This window comes from Astyanax mexicanus, chromosome 6, assembly GCF_023375975.1.
Source record: "Astyanax mexicanus isolate ESR-SI-001 chromosome 6, AstMex3_surface, whole genome shotgun sequence".
Taxonomy (NCBI): domain Eukaryota; kingdom Metazoa; phylum Chordata; class Actinopteri; order Characiformes; family Acestrorhamphidae; genus Astyanax; species Astyanax mexicanus.
This window is the reverse complement of record NC_064413.1, coordinates 49,315,596-49,334,675: the sequence shown is the minus strand read 5'-3', so window position 1 is coordinate 49,334,675 and position 19,080 is coordinate 49,315,596. Positions and strand designations below refer to the sequence as shown.

The following is a 19,080-nucleotide window of genomic DNA, read 5'->3' as shown; positions in this document are numbered from 1 at the left end:
AGTAAAAACCTTTTTTATTTATATATACAGTGCTTTGAAAAGTACTTTCCCCTTACAAAGTTTCATTTTTCCGATTATCAGAAAACAAACGTTTATAACAGACAAATATTATTAACTGATATTAAAGCTAAGGGGGTTTTGGTTTTGGGTTTTGTGAATCTCTCACTGAGAGTCTGGCGTTAAGCAAAGTGTATGAATATTCATGAGCAAGAGCTCTTCAGAGACCTAAAGCAGGGTTATACAGAAACACCGGATCATTTTTTCACTTTTTTTTCCTTTTTTCACATAAAAAAAGCTTACATGACATTCATTTATACTAGAGGGCACAACTAGACATTTTAAAACGAATAAAAGAACGATAGAATGACCTTTAATTTATCAATAATAAAAAAGTGACTCACATTCTAAGAGTTCTAAAAGTCCCGTTGTTCTGTTAAAAGACTCAGTTTTTAGAGTCGGCTCGTTCGCGACCAACCCATCACTACTGTAGAACCATAGACTGTATATAAAGATGGACGCCGTGTCGCCGTTCCCATTCATTCAATGAAAATGAAGCCAAAATCTTCCGCCATTTTGGCGATTCAGAGACCAGAGTCTGCGCAGTAGAGACCAGAGGAGGGAGAAAGGCTGTAGAGAGACCGCCTACTCATTTAAATAACCCCGCCCCTGAGGGCTGCCTCGCGGTCACAGACTGCAGAGCGGGGCGGAGCGGAGCGGAGCTGACGGTCTGTTATTGGTCCAGTCCATAAGCAGCCCTTTTACCATAACCACACCTTTTTTGAATAGAGCCGAATAAAGTTTTAAAAACCGAATTCTGTGGGGATATAAAAATTTGACAATATAAGCAGAGGTTACACTAGCTGCTGCATTTAAATAATGGAGGTAGAATTACAGTATATTAGAAAAAAACGTGATTGAAAGTTGTCTGTTTTGCCATTGAAACCTATGGGGATGGGTGGAGTTACACAGCTTTCTGCAGCCGAACAGCAGGGGGCGCCCGAACTGTGGTGGCTTCACTTTTAAGAGACAATGCTGTGTCCAGCTATAGACAGTCTATGGCTGTATTCGGAATGGCATACTACATACTACTCGCGTACTAAATGGTGTACTACTCCGCTCCGATTGCGCAGTGTGCATGGGGAGCTATCTTCACGGTGTACTGCATCCCAACATGCATTGCAACTGGCTTCTCCAGCTCGCTTCAGAAAAAAACAAGATGGAGGCGAGTGCGAGAGAATTATGGAAATATATATATTTTTAAATTAAGGGAATTATTTTGGAATGTATTGGCTCACCGCTGTCGAGACCCTCCGCTGCCGCGGCCGTGTCCCTCCGCTGCCTCGGCCGAGCGCTCTCCGCGGCCGGGACCCTCCGCTGACGCGGCCGCGCGTTCTCCGCGTCCGGGACCCTCCGCTGCCGTGGCCGCGCGGTCTCCGCGGCCGGGACCTTCCGCTGCCCCGGCCGAGCGCTTTCCGCGGCCGGGACCCTCCGCTGTGTGCTGCCTTGATGTAGTAAATAATTCCCTCAGTTTTAATAAATTATTCTGTTATTTTAATAAATAATTCCCTCAGTTTTAATAAATTATTCTGTTATTTTAATAAATAATTCCCTCAGTTTTAATAAATTATTCTGTTATTTTAATAAATAATTCCCTCAGTTTTAATAAATTATTTTGTTATTTTAGTAAATAATTCCCTCAGTTTTAATAAATCGTTCTTATTTATTTAATAAATAATTCCAAAAAATTATCCTGTTATTTTAATAAATGTTTCCCTCAGTTTAAATAAATTATTCTGTTACTTTAATAAATAATTCCCTTAGTTTTAATAAATCGTTCTCTTTATTTAATAAATAATTCCAATAGATTGTTCTGTTCTTTTAATAAATAATTCCCTCAGTTTTAATAAATTATTTAGTTACTTTAATAAATAATTCCCTCAGTTTTAATAAATTTGTTACTTTAATAAATAATTCCAATAAATCGTTCTGTTAATTTAATAAATAATTCCCTTCTTAATCAATCGTTCTGTTGATTTAATAAATAATTCCCTCAGTTTTAATACATATTTTTCTTTTAAATAAGGGAATGATTTGAATACAAATTAATAAAATTGTTTCACTTGTGCAACGTGTCTCATTTCTTTTATTGTTGAGATTGTGTAAATATGAATGAGAGTTTGTTTAAATGTGTTCTTCTTGTTGGTATTTACATGATATGAAAATAGTAATCTACTAAAATAAATAGGAAAACATATTTAACTGGAACATACTTGGGTTGTGGGGGCTGCTGCTAAATGGTTGTTAGAATTGGGTTAACTGCACTTACATTAAACTCTAAAATAAAAGCAGCAATTGCTGTTCTGGACAGTATGCAGATCTCATTAGTCTTAATAATGAAAAGGTAGGACATTTTTCATGTTCTTTCTGTTTACAACTCACTCTGAGGAATTCAGAGCACTACAGAGCACTGACTGGTGTGTCACAGCAGGACCGCGTAGGGTACTACAATCAAAAGTGTTACAGTACCGAATACTACATACTGGGCAGTGTGTAGTATGCAGTACATACTAGTGCAGTATGCAGTACGCAGTATAGTAGTATGCCATTCCGAATACAGCCCATGTGTAGAACTGCACTGAATCGAATCAATGAATCGTAGGTCTACGTTCCATTACACTGAGAGTTCCACTTTTAAAGAATCGTTTAGCTGAGCTGAGTGAATCGCCGAGTGAATCGCTGGATGAATCGCTGAGCAAATCGCTGAGTGAATCACTGAGTGAATCTCTGAGTGAATCACTGAGTGAGTTAGTTGCTGAGTGAATCGCTGAGCAAATCGCTGAGTAAATCGCTGAGTGAATCACTAAGTGAGTTGCTGAGTGAATCACTGAGTGAGTTGCTGAGTGAATCGCTGGATGAATCGTTGAGCAAATCGCTAAGCAAATCGTTGAGCAAATCGCTAAGCAAATCGCTAAGCAAATCGCTGAGTAAATCGCTGAGTGAATCGCTGAGTAAATCGCTGAGTGAATCGCTGAGTGAATCACTGAGTGAGTTAGTTGCTGAGTGAATCACTGAGTGAATCACTGAGTGAATCGCTGAGTGAATCACTAAATGAATCGCTGAGTGAATTACTGAGTGAATCAAACTTCCAGTCAAACGGCTCAGTCGGGCCCCGCCCCCTCCTCCATAAGTTAAAGCTACAGCTTCGTTACGCGGCGCTGATCGGTAAACATGGCTTCGCTGCCTTTCGTGCGGGTCGCGCTGCTCGTAGCCTTCTCCGTGTTCCTCACCCTGATCCTGGGCTTCGGTTTACCGTCCGCGCTGAACCTGCTGGCCTGGCTGTGCGGCCTGCCCGAGGCGAGCGCCACCGAGTGCGTGGTGCTGCTGTACTCGCTGTTCGTGCTCTACATCGCCTTGCCCCGGCTACCCCGCGGCTCCGTCAGGGTAGGTACCCGCTCTGCAGCGCCTGTGATCCGGTCAGACTGCGCGACTGCACCCGCCAGCAGCGCTCCGGGCCGGAGGGCAGTATTAGTAGCTGTAGGTCTGAGCAGCATACAGGTTACAAGTACAGGTACAGTGGGGGGGCACTGTGAGACCCCCAACCATGTCATATTTAAAGTACTATTTATTTATTCTGCTTATTCTGAGATCCTTCTGAGTGGTACAGTTGGAGAGATAACCTAGATGTGTGAAGTGTGATGCTCCTTCAAGCTGTTTAAAAATACATTACCAGTGATTACGTAATACATGATGTTATTCACACTTAAAGGAGTAGTTCACCAGAAAAATACATTTTGCACTGTATTCAATAAACTGTGTTTGCCAGCTGTTAGTGCAGCACAACAATTTGGAATATGATTAGGCATGCAGCCAATGAAAACCCAAAAATCAGTGTCGCAGAAAATTTGAATATTATATAAGACCAATTGGTACCTTTGACACTGTGGGCAGTGTGCCAAGTCCTGCTGGAAAATGAAATCAGCATCTCCATAAAAAGGTTTCACAGAGGAAGAGCCTCTCCGCTCTTCCTTCAGACTCTGTTCCCTCGATTTCCAAATGAAATGTAAAATTTACTGATGATCAGTGATGGTTTGGAGAGTCATGTCTGTCATCTGCTGGTGTTGATCCACTGTGTTTTATTATCAAGTCTAAAGTCAGTGCAGTGCTTTCCCTTCAAAATCTTCCATCTGCTGTCAACTTTAATAATCATCAACAATAAAAGAAAACTTTTTGTTGATATTGTAATTTTTTTAGATGCACTAGTAGAAATAATAACATAAAAAAGTGCTACAAAGTGTCCTTTGAGTAACACACTTTTGATTCCATTGACCCCAAAAAATATAGTGAGATAAGTTAAGTGTTGGGTTTGTTCTGGAGATAAAACTTGCTCATTTTAAATATGTATTATTTGCTTTTACAGCTCTGTTCCAACCAGTTAAACATTCAAATGCCTTAATGAATGGTTTCTGTTCAATATAAATTGTTCTGACTTGATCACAAGAATTTGATATCATTATTCAGTAATGGCCCTAGGTTCTTTAATGAGTTTAAGAACATTGTGAAAGCTACATTATATGAAGACAAATATAAGGACATCTGTTTAGCCTGCTTTTGTTGGAGTAACTGTCTCCAGCAAGTGGTGGATCAGCAGTTGGAGTATAGGCTATTATATGGAGTAAAGAGTTGTATACGCTTGTATAGGGTACTTTAAGTCATGTACGATATATAGAAAATCACAGTATCATGACAATATATCATAAGACAGTCCTTTACGATACTTCACAGCATCTGTGTTAATAAAGAGAGTAAAATACTCCAATATAAGCAAATACCAGGAATTATTGATTTATTGTTGTAGGTTTCACAAAAAATGACATATTAATACAAAACGGATGAAACAATACAATACGATACATTGATATATTGTCCCACTCTTTATATGGTAGCGTAGGGAGTATAGGGTAGTATGGTGTACTAAATAGTCGTGTGGTAGCATATGCAAGTAAATATATTGGCAAGTATTTAGAGTAAAAGGTAGTATTGGGTACTGTCAGTATGTGAATGTAGTATATGTAGGTATAGGCTAGTATATGATGCACACCTATACTGGTGTATGGGGTAGTATGGTGTAGTATATGGGGGTGTGGGGTAATATATATATATAAGGTGTTTTATGGTATTATAAGGTGGTATATGCCAGTATGGGTTAATATATGGTTTAGGACATAGTGAATGTTTACTATTTAATCTGAATTCCATCTGCACAACAGGCTTCATTTTCTTCATTTCCTTTTAGCCGTGGGAAAAGCTTATACAGCAGCTTCTTAAAATTAATAAAATACAGCGAGTTAAGCCAGCAATTAGCCTATTGTTTAGTCTGGAGAACTCCGTGCTCTTATGCTGTTTGGCTTTTTTTCTGCCAATCCTCCAGATTGACCCACTTTATGCTGGGGGGGAGTGAAAACGCTGCAGATTACAGGAGATTTCTGGAAGTAATCGTTCTCTCTTTTCTTGTTTCCAGGTGGAAGGGAAGGCCTTGTTAATTACAGGATGTGACAGTGGCTTCGGACACGGTTTGGCCAAACACTTCCATAAGCTGGGGTTCACCGTGTTCGCTGGATGCCTATTCAAGGTAAAGTGGGATTTTGGACTGCAGAGCTCTGGTCTCTGATTGGTTAATGTTTCCCAGTTACTGGTTTGAGTTTAGAGAGGAAGTGGGTGAGATGGTCTTAACTGACTCTTACAAAATCATTGAGTAATGGTTCTTAAGCATTAACAGACAGTTTATATGTTAACATGCAGCCTTACATACAGCGGTGCTTTCACAAGAATTCACTCAGAAAATTCACACTGGAGCATGTACTCCAGTTCCTCCAGTTCCACTCCAGTTCCTTAAAATGTTGGGATGCTGTTTAAAATGAAAATAAGTGTAAATAAAAACAGAATGCAATGATTTTCTTCACAACAGAACATGGAAAACATATCAGTTGAAAGTGAGGTATTTTACTATTTCATTAGCAGATTTATAGTCTGTCATATGAGTTAGTTGCAAATTTCTTTTACTGCAGCTTTTTTAAATTAGTAACAGATTTTTATTTTCCCATCACAACTTTTTTAAGATGTGTTGCTGCCTACTAGGGGTGTGCCATGTCGTACACAATATCACCAACATTTTTGAAAATCGTGAACGATATTATACCCTGAAATATCGTGCCATATCACCCACCCCTAATTATCACATCAGAGTACTACTTTTTTGCTGTTTTTAGCAAAAGAAAAATTCACACTGTTCTCATTGCCCATTATATATCTACTAGAGACAGATTATATCTGTCCAGTATCATTTATTTTACTTTAATCCTGGATATATGGAGATATTTAGAGTGTATTATTAGTATCATAACATTCTGGATCTTCTGCTATGTTATATTGTAGGCAGTAATACAATGTAATTTTCATTTTGTTGCAGTAGTGTATTCTTTTTTTTTTTTTTTTTTTTTTTTTTTTTTAATATTGTTTTAAGTGTTTTGGCATATCCCTAAGAGTATCAATATCATGAAAATATCTTAAAATATTGTGATATTATTTTAGGGCCATATTGCCCACCCCATACTGCCAACAATGTAATGTTTTTATTAAATGGTGAAATATCTTCTTTCCAGTATCTGATTACATTTACATTTATCTGTATTTTATAGTGTCCCAACCTTTTTTTAAATTAGTGTTGTAGATTGTGAAGCAATAAGATTGAATCAGGTCTATTTGTAATGGGGATGCACCTAATATTTGTTTATTAGTGAATTAATCTAACATCTAAGTTATCCCGTTTCTAAAATTTTTGTTGTGTGTGCTTATCAACTATAATAAAAACCCATAGTAATGAATAAAAGAATATTTACTTGAATATTTTATTATTTTTTTAAATTCTCATTTAAGCCATGACACTTCTTTACATGACATTAAGTATTATTATTTTTTTAATTACTTGGGTTTTATTTTTATTTTTTTTAAGTTTAATTGTGGATGCACTATATATAACATACTGTTTAGTGTAGTGGTGTGTGATTTTGGGAAGTTGGCCCTTCTTTGCAATGCATCAGAACACATTACTCCATATTTCGACATATTTACAAAATCGGTTGTCAAGCATTGATTAGTAAGTTGATGAGTTAACCTAGCCCTTATGTGTATTGCATTCATTCATTTAGTGTTTAAAATACCTCTGTAGATGTTGAAGTATCAACTCAAGTTTTTACTCTTTAAGTAAAAGTGTAAAAGTACTGGTTTCAAAACTACTTAAAGTATAAAAGTAAAAGTTATTTAAGGGGGAAAAAATAAGCCATTAAGAACAAAAGCTGAGTCCTGTAGTGCACTACCATCCAACCCCCTTTCCCTCTTCCCTTTTCTAAAAGCTATAATGAGTATAATGTTATATTATTAAAATATTAATGTTGATAATATAATTTGGGATGCTCTAAGCTGTTCCTCAGTGTTTCAGCTGCATATATGCTGATTGTAAATGAATGTATTTTAGTAGAATGTAAATATATTAAAGATATTAAAGTAGCTTAGTTGGACTGGAGTTCTCTTGAGTCTCTGCACGGATCATCTTCATACTAGACTACATACGTCTGCTATGTTCTTGCTGGAGTGGGGGGCGGTGCGTGTGTAGGTGTGATGGATCACACTATAAACCAATAGGAAGTCGGAATGGTAAATGTTTTTACTTATCTACATCCAATCAGCTGAAATTAAATAGGGCTAATGAGGCTATTTTTAAATATAAGGAGTAGAAAGTTCAGATAATTGAGTGAAAATGAAAAGAGCAGAAGTAAAAAGTCATATGAATAATAATAATAAGTAGTCTAGTAAAGTATAGATAACCAACATTTCTACTTCAGTAAGGTACTACACCTCTGATTTCCACAGACTCAAAAGTGATTGCGCAGTTGTCTGTAAGCAGTTTAATGTCCAGCTGTGAGCCGTTTTCCTGTGACTGATGAAGGAGGTCATTCTTTGGAATTGTTAAATTTGTTTTTAGTGTTTATGGGAACATGTAGGTTAATATGCAGGTCAACCTTCAGGGTTACAGCACTGTGGTGCACTCTATGATGAATAACACCAATTAGTCAGAGGAAAGGCTGTAAATGTGAGTGTTCCAGGTGCTCTGTACCCTCAGGATAAGGCTGGCGAGGGGGCGGTGGAGCTGGAGAACATGCACTCAGACAGGATGAAGGTGGTTCAGCTGGACGTTTGCAGTGATGATGAGGTTTCCCAGGCTGTGGAGTTCATTAAAGCTAACCTGGATGACCCAGAAAAAGGTGAGTGTGGTGCTGGTCATTTGATTTAAAGTGCATTATGATTTGCCTTATGTTTTCTTTCTTGGTATTACTTGCAGCAATGTGGTGAAAATGTGTCTAAATGTAGTGGATTAGTTAATACACTATATGTCAGTCTCTTAAAGATAAAATAAAAAATCTGTAGTTTAATAATTGGCTTAATTCCTGTTTGGGAAACTGCCTCTATATGTCCATATGTTAATGGACACCCCTTCTACCGAGTGCATTTATCTATATGAAGGCCCCTTACCCCTAGCCCACTGTTTTGGGCGTGCACACCAAGGTGTAAGGGTGTCCCAATTCTTGTTAGGCTGGAGGAGTAGGTTAAAAGGGAGGGAAAGGGCTTGTTAGCCCTTAAAATCTTTTAAAGATGCACACTTCAAACAAAGGGATAGGAGAATCACTGGTAAGATAAAACGGATCAAGCAACCAAAGAAACCCAAAAATGTAAAATGTCCTTGTTAAAAGTGACCATTAGCACAATATTAACATAGTTTAATGTGTAGTTTAATGTGTAATTCCAATGTTTTCTGGTCGAGTTTTTCATAACAAGCATTAAAAAGTAGTTTGTCTCAGTAGCTAGCTAGCTAGCTAACTTTCCCGTTCCACCTTAAATGGTGCAACAGATGGCAGGGGTTGCAGCATTTAAGGCGGAACGGAAAAATAAAATAAAAGCTAATCATAAAGCGCTAAAGTTAACTAAATATCCAGCAGCAGGTAGGTTATTGAACTTCACTGAAGCACTCCCAATGACGTATCGGGTGCTTGAAGGTTTGGGCCTAAGTTTCCCTCCTTTGCTGACATTGATGTGCACAAACACACTCACTCACTCTCTGGAGCTTAATAAACATGAACAAATAAGCCTAATGCCAGTGGTGTGGGCTAAAAGGGGTATAAAGCTTCTTAGTATTGAGCTGTAGAGGGGTGAAACTTAAAAATAGTTAACCTCACTACCTAACATTGGTTCTAACATTTGTATTGTTCTATCATTCTGTAGTGTTAGAAGGATAGTTACAGATGGGCCTTCAGCTCTTAATGGTTTGACTGATCTTTGTTCTTGTCTGGTGTTTGGTCAGGTCTGTGGGCTGTGGTGAATAATGCGGGTATCTCTACATTTGGTGAGGTAGAGTTCACAACAATGGAGACGTACAAGCAGGTGTCTGATGTTAACCTGTGGGGAACCATCAGAGTGACCAAAGCTGTTCTCCCTCTTATCCGCAGAGCCAAAGGTGAGAGACATACAAATTCTGATGTCATTTTTATAATCATTACTTATTATCAGGAGTGAAATCACAGGGCATATTAGATTACCACAATATGATTTTATCACAATGCCTTTCCTATGATAACAATATGACAATAATGAGATTCTGCGATACTCGATATATCACAAGCTAATTCTCTACGATACTTCACGGCATCTGTGTTACTGAAGAGGATAAAATACTCCTAAATAAGCAAATACCAGGAATTATGGGTTTATTGTTGTTTTACAGAATTTAACATCCAATATTCTTCACTGCAGCTTTACCCTATACATTTGACTATAGCACCACCATAAAGTCAAATTATGGGGGTGAGTCTTAAGGAGTTTAGAGCACCTATGTTATAGAAAAAAATATCCATATTTAATGCCACATATGCATGATGTATCGATATGATGTACTGCAATGTTGATATTTTGTCACACCCCTATTATTATTATTATTATTATTATTATGATTAATAGTAGTAGTATATTCTAACTTCTATCCAATGTGCAAATGTTTCTATCAACAAAACACTCTATCCTCACCACACTTATGGTTGTAGTAATTTTTTTATGAGTATAATAATGATTCTTGGGATGATGTGTTTCCAAGAAAGAAATGCAACCATTTTTATGTTTATCATACCATTTCACGTCTTACTTAAACATACTGAAAAAGTTAATTTTAATTATGGAATTATGTAGTTATGCATTTATGTAGTTAACACATTCTATATTTAAAATCCTTTTTAAACGTTCTGGTAACGTCTCTGCAATGTCACTTGTGCAAATGTTTTCATTTTTAGTTTTGGGAGTGTTACTTTTAACATTTACATAATGTTAGCACTTGTCTAGCTGGGAACATTATGTGAGAAATGTTCTAATAACGCTGTGATGCAAACCCTTATTACGTCACGTGCGTTTTCAGAACATTCCAGTAACATTATTTCTGTAACGTTGCAGAATAACATTCTTGAAACCTTTACAAAATGTTGCAAAACGTTCTTCTTGCAGTGCTGAGAATATGAATGACCCACCACCCAAATAACACTAATGCATTAAAATATATATTTATATATTTTATATATATATATATATATATATATATATATATATATATATATATATATATATATATATATATATATATATAATTGAAAATTTACTTTATTTCGGTAATTCAATTCAAAATGTGAAACTCCTATATTATATAGATGTATTAAAAACAGAGTGATCTATTTTAAGAGTTTATTTCTTTTATTGTTGATGATTGTCCCAAAAATCAGTGGCTCAGAAACTTTGAATATTATATAAGACCAATTATATAAGGCAATGTGGGCAGTGTGCCGAGTCCTGCTGGAAAATGAAAACAGGGTTAAGGGAGGTTAATAATAAAGTATGCAGAGAAAGATAAAGAACTACAGTCTGTAATGATTATAATCCTGATGTTGATCCTGTTCCCGTTTTTTTGTTCCAGGCCGTGTGGTGAACATAGCCAGCATGTATGGCAGGATGGGGAATGCCCTGCGCTCTCCTTACTGCATCTCCAAATATGGAGTGGAGGCCTTCTCCGACTGCCTCAGGTACGAGATGAAGTCCTGGGGGGTGAAGGTGTCCGTTATCGAGCCGGGGAACTTCATAGTGGCCACAGGAATCCTGACCCGCGACATTGTGGCCACTACGGCGGAGAAGCTGTGGAAGGAGGCGCCCCCTGGTGTTCAGGAGGACTACGGCAAGACCCACTTTGAGCAGTACATGGCCCTGATGCGCTCCTACTGCAACAGTGGGCAGCGAGACATCTCGCCAGTTTTAGACGACATCACAGACGCCATCACCTCTAAACGGCCATACACGCGCTACAACCCGATGGAGCCGCACTGGTGGATCCGCATGCAGGTCATGACCCACCTCCCAGCAGCCATTTCTGACAGGCTGTATTTCTGAAGTAATTCCTCCCGCTGATTTGGGCTGAAACTTTTAATCACATGTTAATCGTTATCACAGTCACACTGTTGAGTCTGTGATGAGCAAATCACGCTCCAGATCCTGACGACTGCCTTTAAAAGGTGCTACAAAGCAGATGGACACTAACAAACCAGAGAAATGTCTGGTGTCGACCAATCAAAAAACATTTTTTTTTGTGTGTGTACCTTCAGTTATTTCCATGTCTAGTGGACCACTTGATCACTGTGTGTTATAAGGCTATGTTCACATTACACAAGCCAAAATTAATCAATTTAGATTTTTCTAATTTTTTTAGTTCAATAACTGCACACATTTCTTAAAATAACTATAAAGTGAATTAATCTGTCCCTGAAATGGCATCGCCGTCACAGAAGGTTGGCCTAAGAATGCCCACACCTGTATAAGTTGTGAGGTGTTATCTTGTGAGTGAGATTAAACCCACCGGCCAATGTGCTCATGGCAAGGCAGTATAAATTCCAGCTATTACAGAGCTAGCCCTGATAGTGGGTGCAGATGATTGTACATAAATGGACATTTCATATCTAAAGTTTAGGTAGGGGACATTTATTACTCGATTGCAGTGTTGCTTATTGTACAAGGAACACATTGTAGAAGATAGAATTACCACCAATAGTGGACAGTGCAGTAGGTTGTAATGAGAATGATTGGCATCTCAAAAAATGAGAATATCATTGAAAAGTAACTTTAGTTATTTCAGGTATTTAGTTCAAAATGTGAAACTCATATATTACACATAGAGTGATCTATTTTAAGTGTTTATTTATTTTATTGTTGATGATTATGACTTACAGCCAATGAAAACCCAAAAAATTGTACTTTTGGCAGTGTGCCAATCCTGCTGGAAAATGAAATCGGCATCTCTATAAAAATTGTCAGCAAAGGGAAGCATGAAGTGCTGTAAGATTTTGTGGGAAAACAAAACTGCACTGACTTTAGACTTGATAATAAAACACAGTGGATCAACACCAGCAGATGACATGTCTCTCCAACACCATCGCTGATCATCAGTCAATTTTACATTTCATTTGTAAATCAAGGGAGTCTGGAGGAAGAGTGGAGAGACATACAGTCCAAACTGCTTGAGGTCTAGTGTGAAGTTTCCACCAATCAGTGATGGTTTGGAGAGACATGTCATCTGCTGATTGACAGATTGGATTCATATTCAACATAGGATCATTTAAGAATGAGATTTAAATCTCATTTGAAAAAAATGAAAAGTCTTTATTTAATGGACCTACCACTAAGCATTTCTGCTGTTCCAGAAGCACAGCTCTGATGTTCTACATCTAGATTTATCAGTATGTACTCGCACTACTCTCCAGATTCCAGTATATGAAGGGTTCAAAGAATAGTTCAACCAAAAAAAAAAAAAAAGTAAAAATTAATTTATAGAATTTTCTCCTCACTCATGTGGGGGAAGTTTCCCAGACAGGGATTAAGCTTAGTCCTGAACTACACAGCATTTATTATTATTAATAGATTTTCAATTAAAAAAGAATGTATCATCAATGACTAGGCTTAACCCCTGTCTGGGATAATTTCCCATAGCACCTTTGGTTGTTTGCGATATAGCATATAATAAGGAAGTAGGAGCTTATGCCCCACCAGCTGCTCTCTCAAAAAATAAATAAGTGTTTTAAACAAGTGTTTTTATTGGCTTAGTAGAAGTAGAAAGTAGCCAATCTGAGACTGTTCAGCTTCGGACATTTCCACAGCTTCCAGAGCCACTAAACCCTTAAAATATATTTATTTTCTTAATTAATAGCAGAAATGTGTTCTTTTGAAGTAATGAAACTAACCAGACCTGCTTAAAATGTTATAAATATTTCCAATTTTTTTGAGAAACTGTTTTAATTTTTTTATTGTGGTAATTTCTGCCTCTGCAGCGCCCTCTCAGGTTCAACCCTGCTATTGGATACGCAGACACATCACAATATGCAGATCAGTTAATCAATAATGTATCGATAACTTCCCCCACTGCTGGCGTCCAAACATCTGCGTCTCACCACCATCAGAGGCACACTGCTGCTGCTGCAGCTCAGCCAATCAACTCTCCCTCCTGCCCCACCCCTAAACCCATACATCACCCAGTGCCCTGTCCAAACAACCCCTTCCAATTTATTTTTTGCCTTTTTCAAATTTGAGCTGAGGGTGGAACTTAAACAAGTTCTACAATGATTAATCTTTAATGATGGGGTGAATTAAGTTTGATTGGGATAATGTTTCTTGTTATTAATTAGACAAAATAGCCAAACACATGATCCATTCCTGTGATACTGAAGCAATATTGCCCTATTTTTTTTTGTGATAATATTCTTGATTGCAAACATTCCATAAATATAAGTGATGTAACTGTATCTGTTTATAAAGTAAATTAATATGTCCCTAAAATGGCATTTTCACCCCAATTTTACAGAGCCAATTACCCAACCCACTCATTAGGACTCCCCTTATCAATGGTGATGTTGATGCAGCATTGCCGAGTAGCATCACAGCGCACTCAGAGGAAAGCAAAACGACTCGGTTCTGATACATCAGCTCACAGACGCAGCCTTGCCACCCTATGGAGTAATGAGGGGTACCCACCCAGAGAGAGGAAGGCCAGATGTGCTCTCTTTGGGGCTCCGGTAGCCGATGGCAAGCTACATGAACAGGATTCGAACCAGCTAAAATAATAATAGTGTATCAAAATGTGTTGTTAAGTATTAACAAAGTTTTGCGATAAGGACCATGCCTTAATTGCCTAGTTCTATATATATATATATATATATATATATATATATATATATATACCTCCCAGTGCCTGCTCACCTTCGTGACTAACGACTTGAACTGTGCCTCAAGCATCATAAATAAGTTCACCACCACCCCCGAAACCATTTAGGTGGTCCATTATAGCAAAAGTGCACTTAAAAAGGGTGCAACATAAAAATCTAGCAAAATCTGCAAAAATAAACACTAATACAAACAGTTATAGAAAAATACCCTTAAATAAACCCCAAAAAATGATTATTTTTTACATAGCTTTAGAAATGACAATATTATTATGTGCGAAACTCCTAATTTGAGGTATTAAAAATGCTTTTTTTAAATGTAGACACTAGAGATGCCTGTCTGAGTACAGTGGGTGATGGAGGAATTGTGTAATATTAGATTTTTTTTGGTGAACTATTGGTTTAAATATTTCTCTAATGTGAATGTGTGATGTTCTGTGTGTGATGTTGCAGCTCTGCAGGTTTTTTTGGGGGGGGGGGCGGGGGGGTTGCAGTGATGAACAGTGGAGGCCTTGGTGGCAGAGAGTCAGAGACGGGACTGTGTGTGTGTTTGTGTGTGTGTGTGTGTGTGAGTTGGCTGTGGACTCCTCCAGAACAGATGCCTCAGCTGGGTTCTTTTCAGCGAGAGAGAAGCTGCCTCTGAATGAAAGCGGATGCCTGTGGTTCTGTCAGAGCTCCATCAGCAGATACAAAAGCCTGGCTGACGTTAATGATCACATGATAGACTTTCAGACGGAGAAGATTCACAGTTCCAGTACCAACCCGTGTTCAGATCTACACGTCTCATTTCTCAGAGTGATTATTCACTTTCTTTCATTGGGGGAACGGATGGGTGTGTCTGGCGCCAGTATTTCAATAGAGCTCCTTTTTTTAAAACATATACACAGTTTACAGTAAAGAGATGGAAAAGATGCTAAAAGCTCTATCATTCCTGTTTAATTCGGCCACTGGATGGAGCAGCTGAGCAACTCTCTGGCTTTTTAATCTGTTTGAATTAATAGTAAAAAAAAGACAACAATGGAAAATTTCCCTTTTTAGAAATGTTAACTTTTCCACAATAAAAACATAGTTTGAGAATATTGAGTGTGAGCGTGATCTACAGAATTTACACTTAATTTAAGCAACTGAATAGAAAATATTAACTGTGAAGGAAAGACAAGGCAAGTCAAGTCAAGTATGCCCCATTCCTGCAGCAGTTATCTTGTTATAGTAATAGATCCCTGCAGAGGGCAGACTTCTCCCATCACAGGCTCCTGTGAGTGAGGCTCAGGTCACATGGCTGCCATATGCTGAATATATATATTGTTGCTGTTGATTAATAAAGCCAGTTTAATTCCATTTAGATTTAAAGTTTAACTTTGAAATAAAAGCAGAGACAGGTCATCAGATTTAGTTTTTTATTTATTTGTTTTTTTTTTGTTTAGTATGATGATATTTTTTGGAAATGTTTCTCTTATTTAGCTGATTTTCTGAGATCTGGGATGGTGCAGTTTGGCTCCCAAATCAGATTTTTATGTACAGATTGATTGTTGATCATCTTTATAGTCAGAAACCGCATAAAAATCTGATTTTAGCTAAAAAAAAATACAATTTTACTATATAGCTTTGAAAAAAAAAAAAACACTTGATCAGTTGTGATCAATCTGATCAATGATCAGTTTCTTTGAGTTTGCTATTAATATATATATTTGCGAGTAAAATAAACATATTATTCTATAAACTACTGACAGCATTTCGCTTAAATTCCAAATAAAATTTGTGCATTTAGTGCATTTATTTGCAGAAAATGAGAAATGGCTGAAATAACAAAAAAGATGCAGAGCTTTCAGACCTCAAATAATACAAAGAAAACAAGTTCATATTCATAAAGTTTAAGAGTTCAGAAATCAATATTTGGTGGAATAACCCTGGTGGTTTTTAATCACAGTTTTCATTCATCTTGGCATCATGTTCTCCTCCACCAGTCTTACACACTGCTTTTGGACAACTTTATGCTCTTTAAACTCCTGGTGAAAAGGTCAAGCAGTTCAGTTTGGTTTGATGGCTTGTGATCATCCATCTTCCTCTTATTTATATTCCAGAGGTTTTACATTTTTAGATTAATAACCTTATCTTGTTTTCTTTACATTCTTTAAGGGCTGAAAGCGCTGCATCTTTTTTTTACTTTGAACGTTAGTCATTTTCTGTAAATAAATGCTCTAAGTGACAATATTTTTATTTGGAATTTGGAAGAAATAATCTCAGTAGTTTATAAAATAAAACAACAATGTTCAGTTTACTCAAACATATACCTATAACTCAAAGGAATAACCCTGCTTAACTAAGCTAAACTAAACTTAGCTGGCTAAGATGTAAATCTAATGCTTTTTGACTAGTTATAATGATCATTCAATTTTCCTACACACACTAGATATCTATGAACACCTATTTTATCCACTTTGTCAATTCATCCACTTTTCTTCCAAAGTAAGCTGCTAATTTTAGCCAACTTTTAGCACTGACCAATGACAAAGCCTCAAAAATAGGTCCCAAATATATATAAAGAAATCACAACCAAAATTTATTTTAGTGGTTTGTATAATTACATTTATATAATTTAATCAGACACTTTAAAATAAATTCTGTGTGTGTGTGCCGGAAATTTCCAAAAGGTTAATACAGACATGTTTGTACAGAGATCCTAAAATCGGTCCTAAAGAGACCTTCTTCCACATTACTGGAGAACCATCGTCCTGCAAATTACCTGCATCTCCAATCTAACACCCCAGTCACCTAATCAATCTCTGTCTCTCTCTCTCTCCTGGAGGCAGTGATTAGTTGAATCAGGTGGTTGGAGATTGATTGGTGGGTTGAGTTAAAGTCTGCTGGAAGGTTGCTCTCCAGGTGCAGGATTGGTGACCCATGTTCTGTAGTTCTGGGCTTTGGGTTTCCCAAAAGCAAATTAAAAGTAGTAACATCTTAACATGGAAAGAGAAAGAGAAAGAGAAAGTGCTCAGTAATCATCTTAATGTTAATAGACTTTTGGGAAAACCAGCCTGTAGCATATATATATATGTTGGTCAATCAGAACTCTTATTCTAATCTACACTGTACTGTAAATATTGTAACAAACCGTCAAAATACCAATTTTACAAGTGTCTCCTCTCTGGCAGGAGTGTCTGATCATATATGCAAAGGGTAGGTTTGGCCGCAGGTTTCATTCTTAGCAATCAACTGGTTTCAGTTGGTCTTCAATCAATGACCCAATAAAGGCTGTAAAGAACAAACCTGTGGCCACAAAAGGTCTTTACATATAAGATTGAACAACCCCTGGTCAGTGGCACTACTCAAAGAACCTTTGGCTATATGTTGAGATGACTATCTGCACCAACATTTGCAAGTGATCAGATTATGATGTGTGGATTGGCGTGTCCACACATCACAAATGAAACCATGTCCAAATGTGGTTTGGATTCAATGGACAAAAAAATGGTTTCATGTAGATTCTGGCTGTTTAGACTGGTAAAACCCAATCTGGCAGTCTGAAAACATTTACCCCCAAAACCCAAATAACAATTTTACAAGTGTCTCCTCTCTGGAAGGAGTGTCTAATCATATCTGCAAAAGACTGGTGTGGCTGCCGGTTTCATTCTTAACAATCAAATGGGTAATCAGTTGGTCTTCAATCAATGGCCCAATGAAGGCTGGAAAGAGCAAACCTGTGGCCACAAGAGGTCTTTACATATAAGATTGAACAGCCCTGGTCAATGGCACTACTCAAGGAACTTTTGGCTTTATGTTGAGAAAACTATCTGCACCATTATTTGCAAGTGATCAGATTGGATTGGCGTGTCCACACATCACAATTGAAACCATTGGAATCACATTTCAAACCATGTGCAAATGTGGTTTGTATTCCATGAGAAAAAAAAATCTGATTTCATGTGGTTTCTGGCTGTTCAGACTGGCAAAACCCAATCTGGCAGTCTCAAAACAGTTCTACAATGGCTATGTCTTACATGATGACACTAAGGGTGACAGCAAGTGTTGAGCAAACTCCCTCTAGTTCCAATCTCTACTTCACTCAATGATCAACTTCTCCAAGAGATCATTCAATTTATTGGGTTTCTTACTCTGACTGGTTTTCTAACTCTTAAAGAAAGTAGTCGACCAACAGACCTACTTAAGAACCAAAAGTCCATGAAGCAAACTCTGTAGTTCCTTCCCTAAAGTCAAGTCAACTACTTACTGTCTTAAACCATGAGGTGATAGAGCCACTTGAGGCTGAGGCGATAGAAAGGCGGAGCTTGATCAAACCCAAGAAGGTGTGGCTTGGCTGGACCAATTGCAGTGGTTGAAGGAGGAGTTTGAGAAATGCAGGTTTTTTTTCCCGCCCAAATCACATGATAAACCCCCCAAAAAAAGTATTGATCACAACTGAGACTTGGTGGCTTAGTGGGTAAAAGCCTTGCCTCGTGATCAAGAGGTTGCTGGTTTGAGTCTGGCCTGGTCTCAGGTGGTGATGGGTTCAGCTTGGAAGCTGGTTGGATGGATGAATGGGTGGCCTTGGGCAACCAGGAGGATGAGGAGGAGGTGGAAGCAAGGGAGTAGGAGGTGAAGGTGGGGGAGAGTGAGAGGAGGAAGAAAGGAAAGAGAGGAGGAAGTAAGTAGATTTTAACTAAAATTGGGTTATGACCATTGTTTTAAGCAGCATAATCCCCTCCTCCTTCTCTCCGGAGGCCCCAGGGGGGAACAT

General features: G+C 37.8%; 1 protein-coding gene across 1 annotated transcript; it reads left to right on the top strand.

Moving 5' to 3' along the window:
- Positions 1 to 3,144: 3,144 nt before the first annotated feature.
- On the top strand, positions 3,145 to 15,424 carry bdh1 (3-hydroxybutyrate dehydrogenase, type 1). The gene is made up of 5 exons (XM_022673383.2): positions 3,145 to 3,441; positions 5,519 to 5,629; positions 8,177 to 8,318; positions 9,413 to 9,565; positions 11,063 to 15,424. The coding sequence occupies exons 1-5, from the start codon at positions 3,229 to 3,231 to the stop codon at positions 11,527 to 11,529; spliced, it is 1,086 nt and encodes a 361-aa protein (XP_022529104.1). The 5' UTR covers positions 3,145 to 3,228; the 3' UTR covers positions 11,530 to 15,424.
- Positions 15,425 to 19,080: the final 3,656 nt, after the last annotated feature.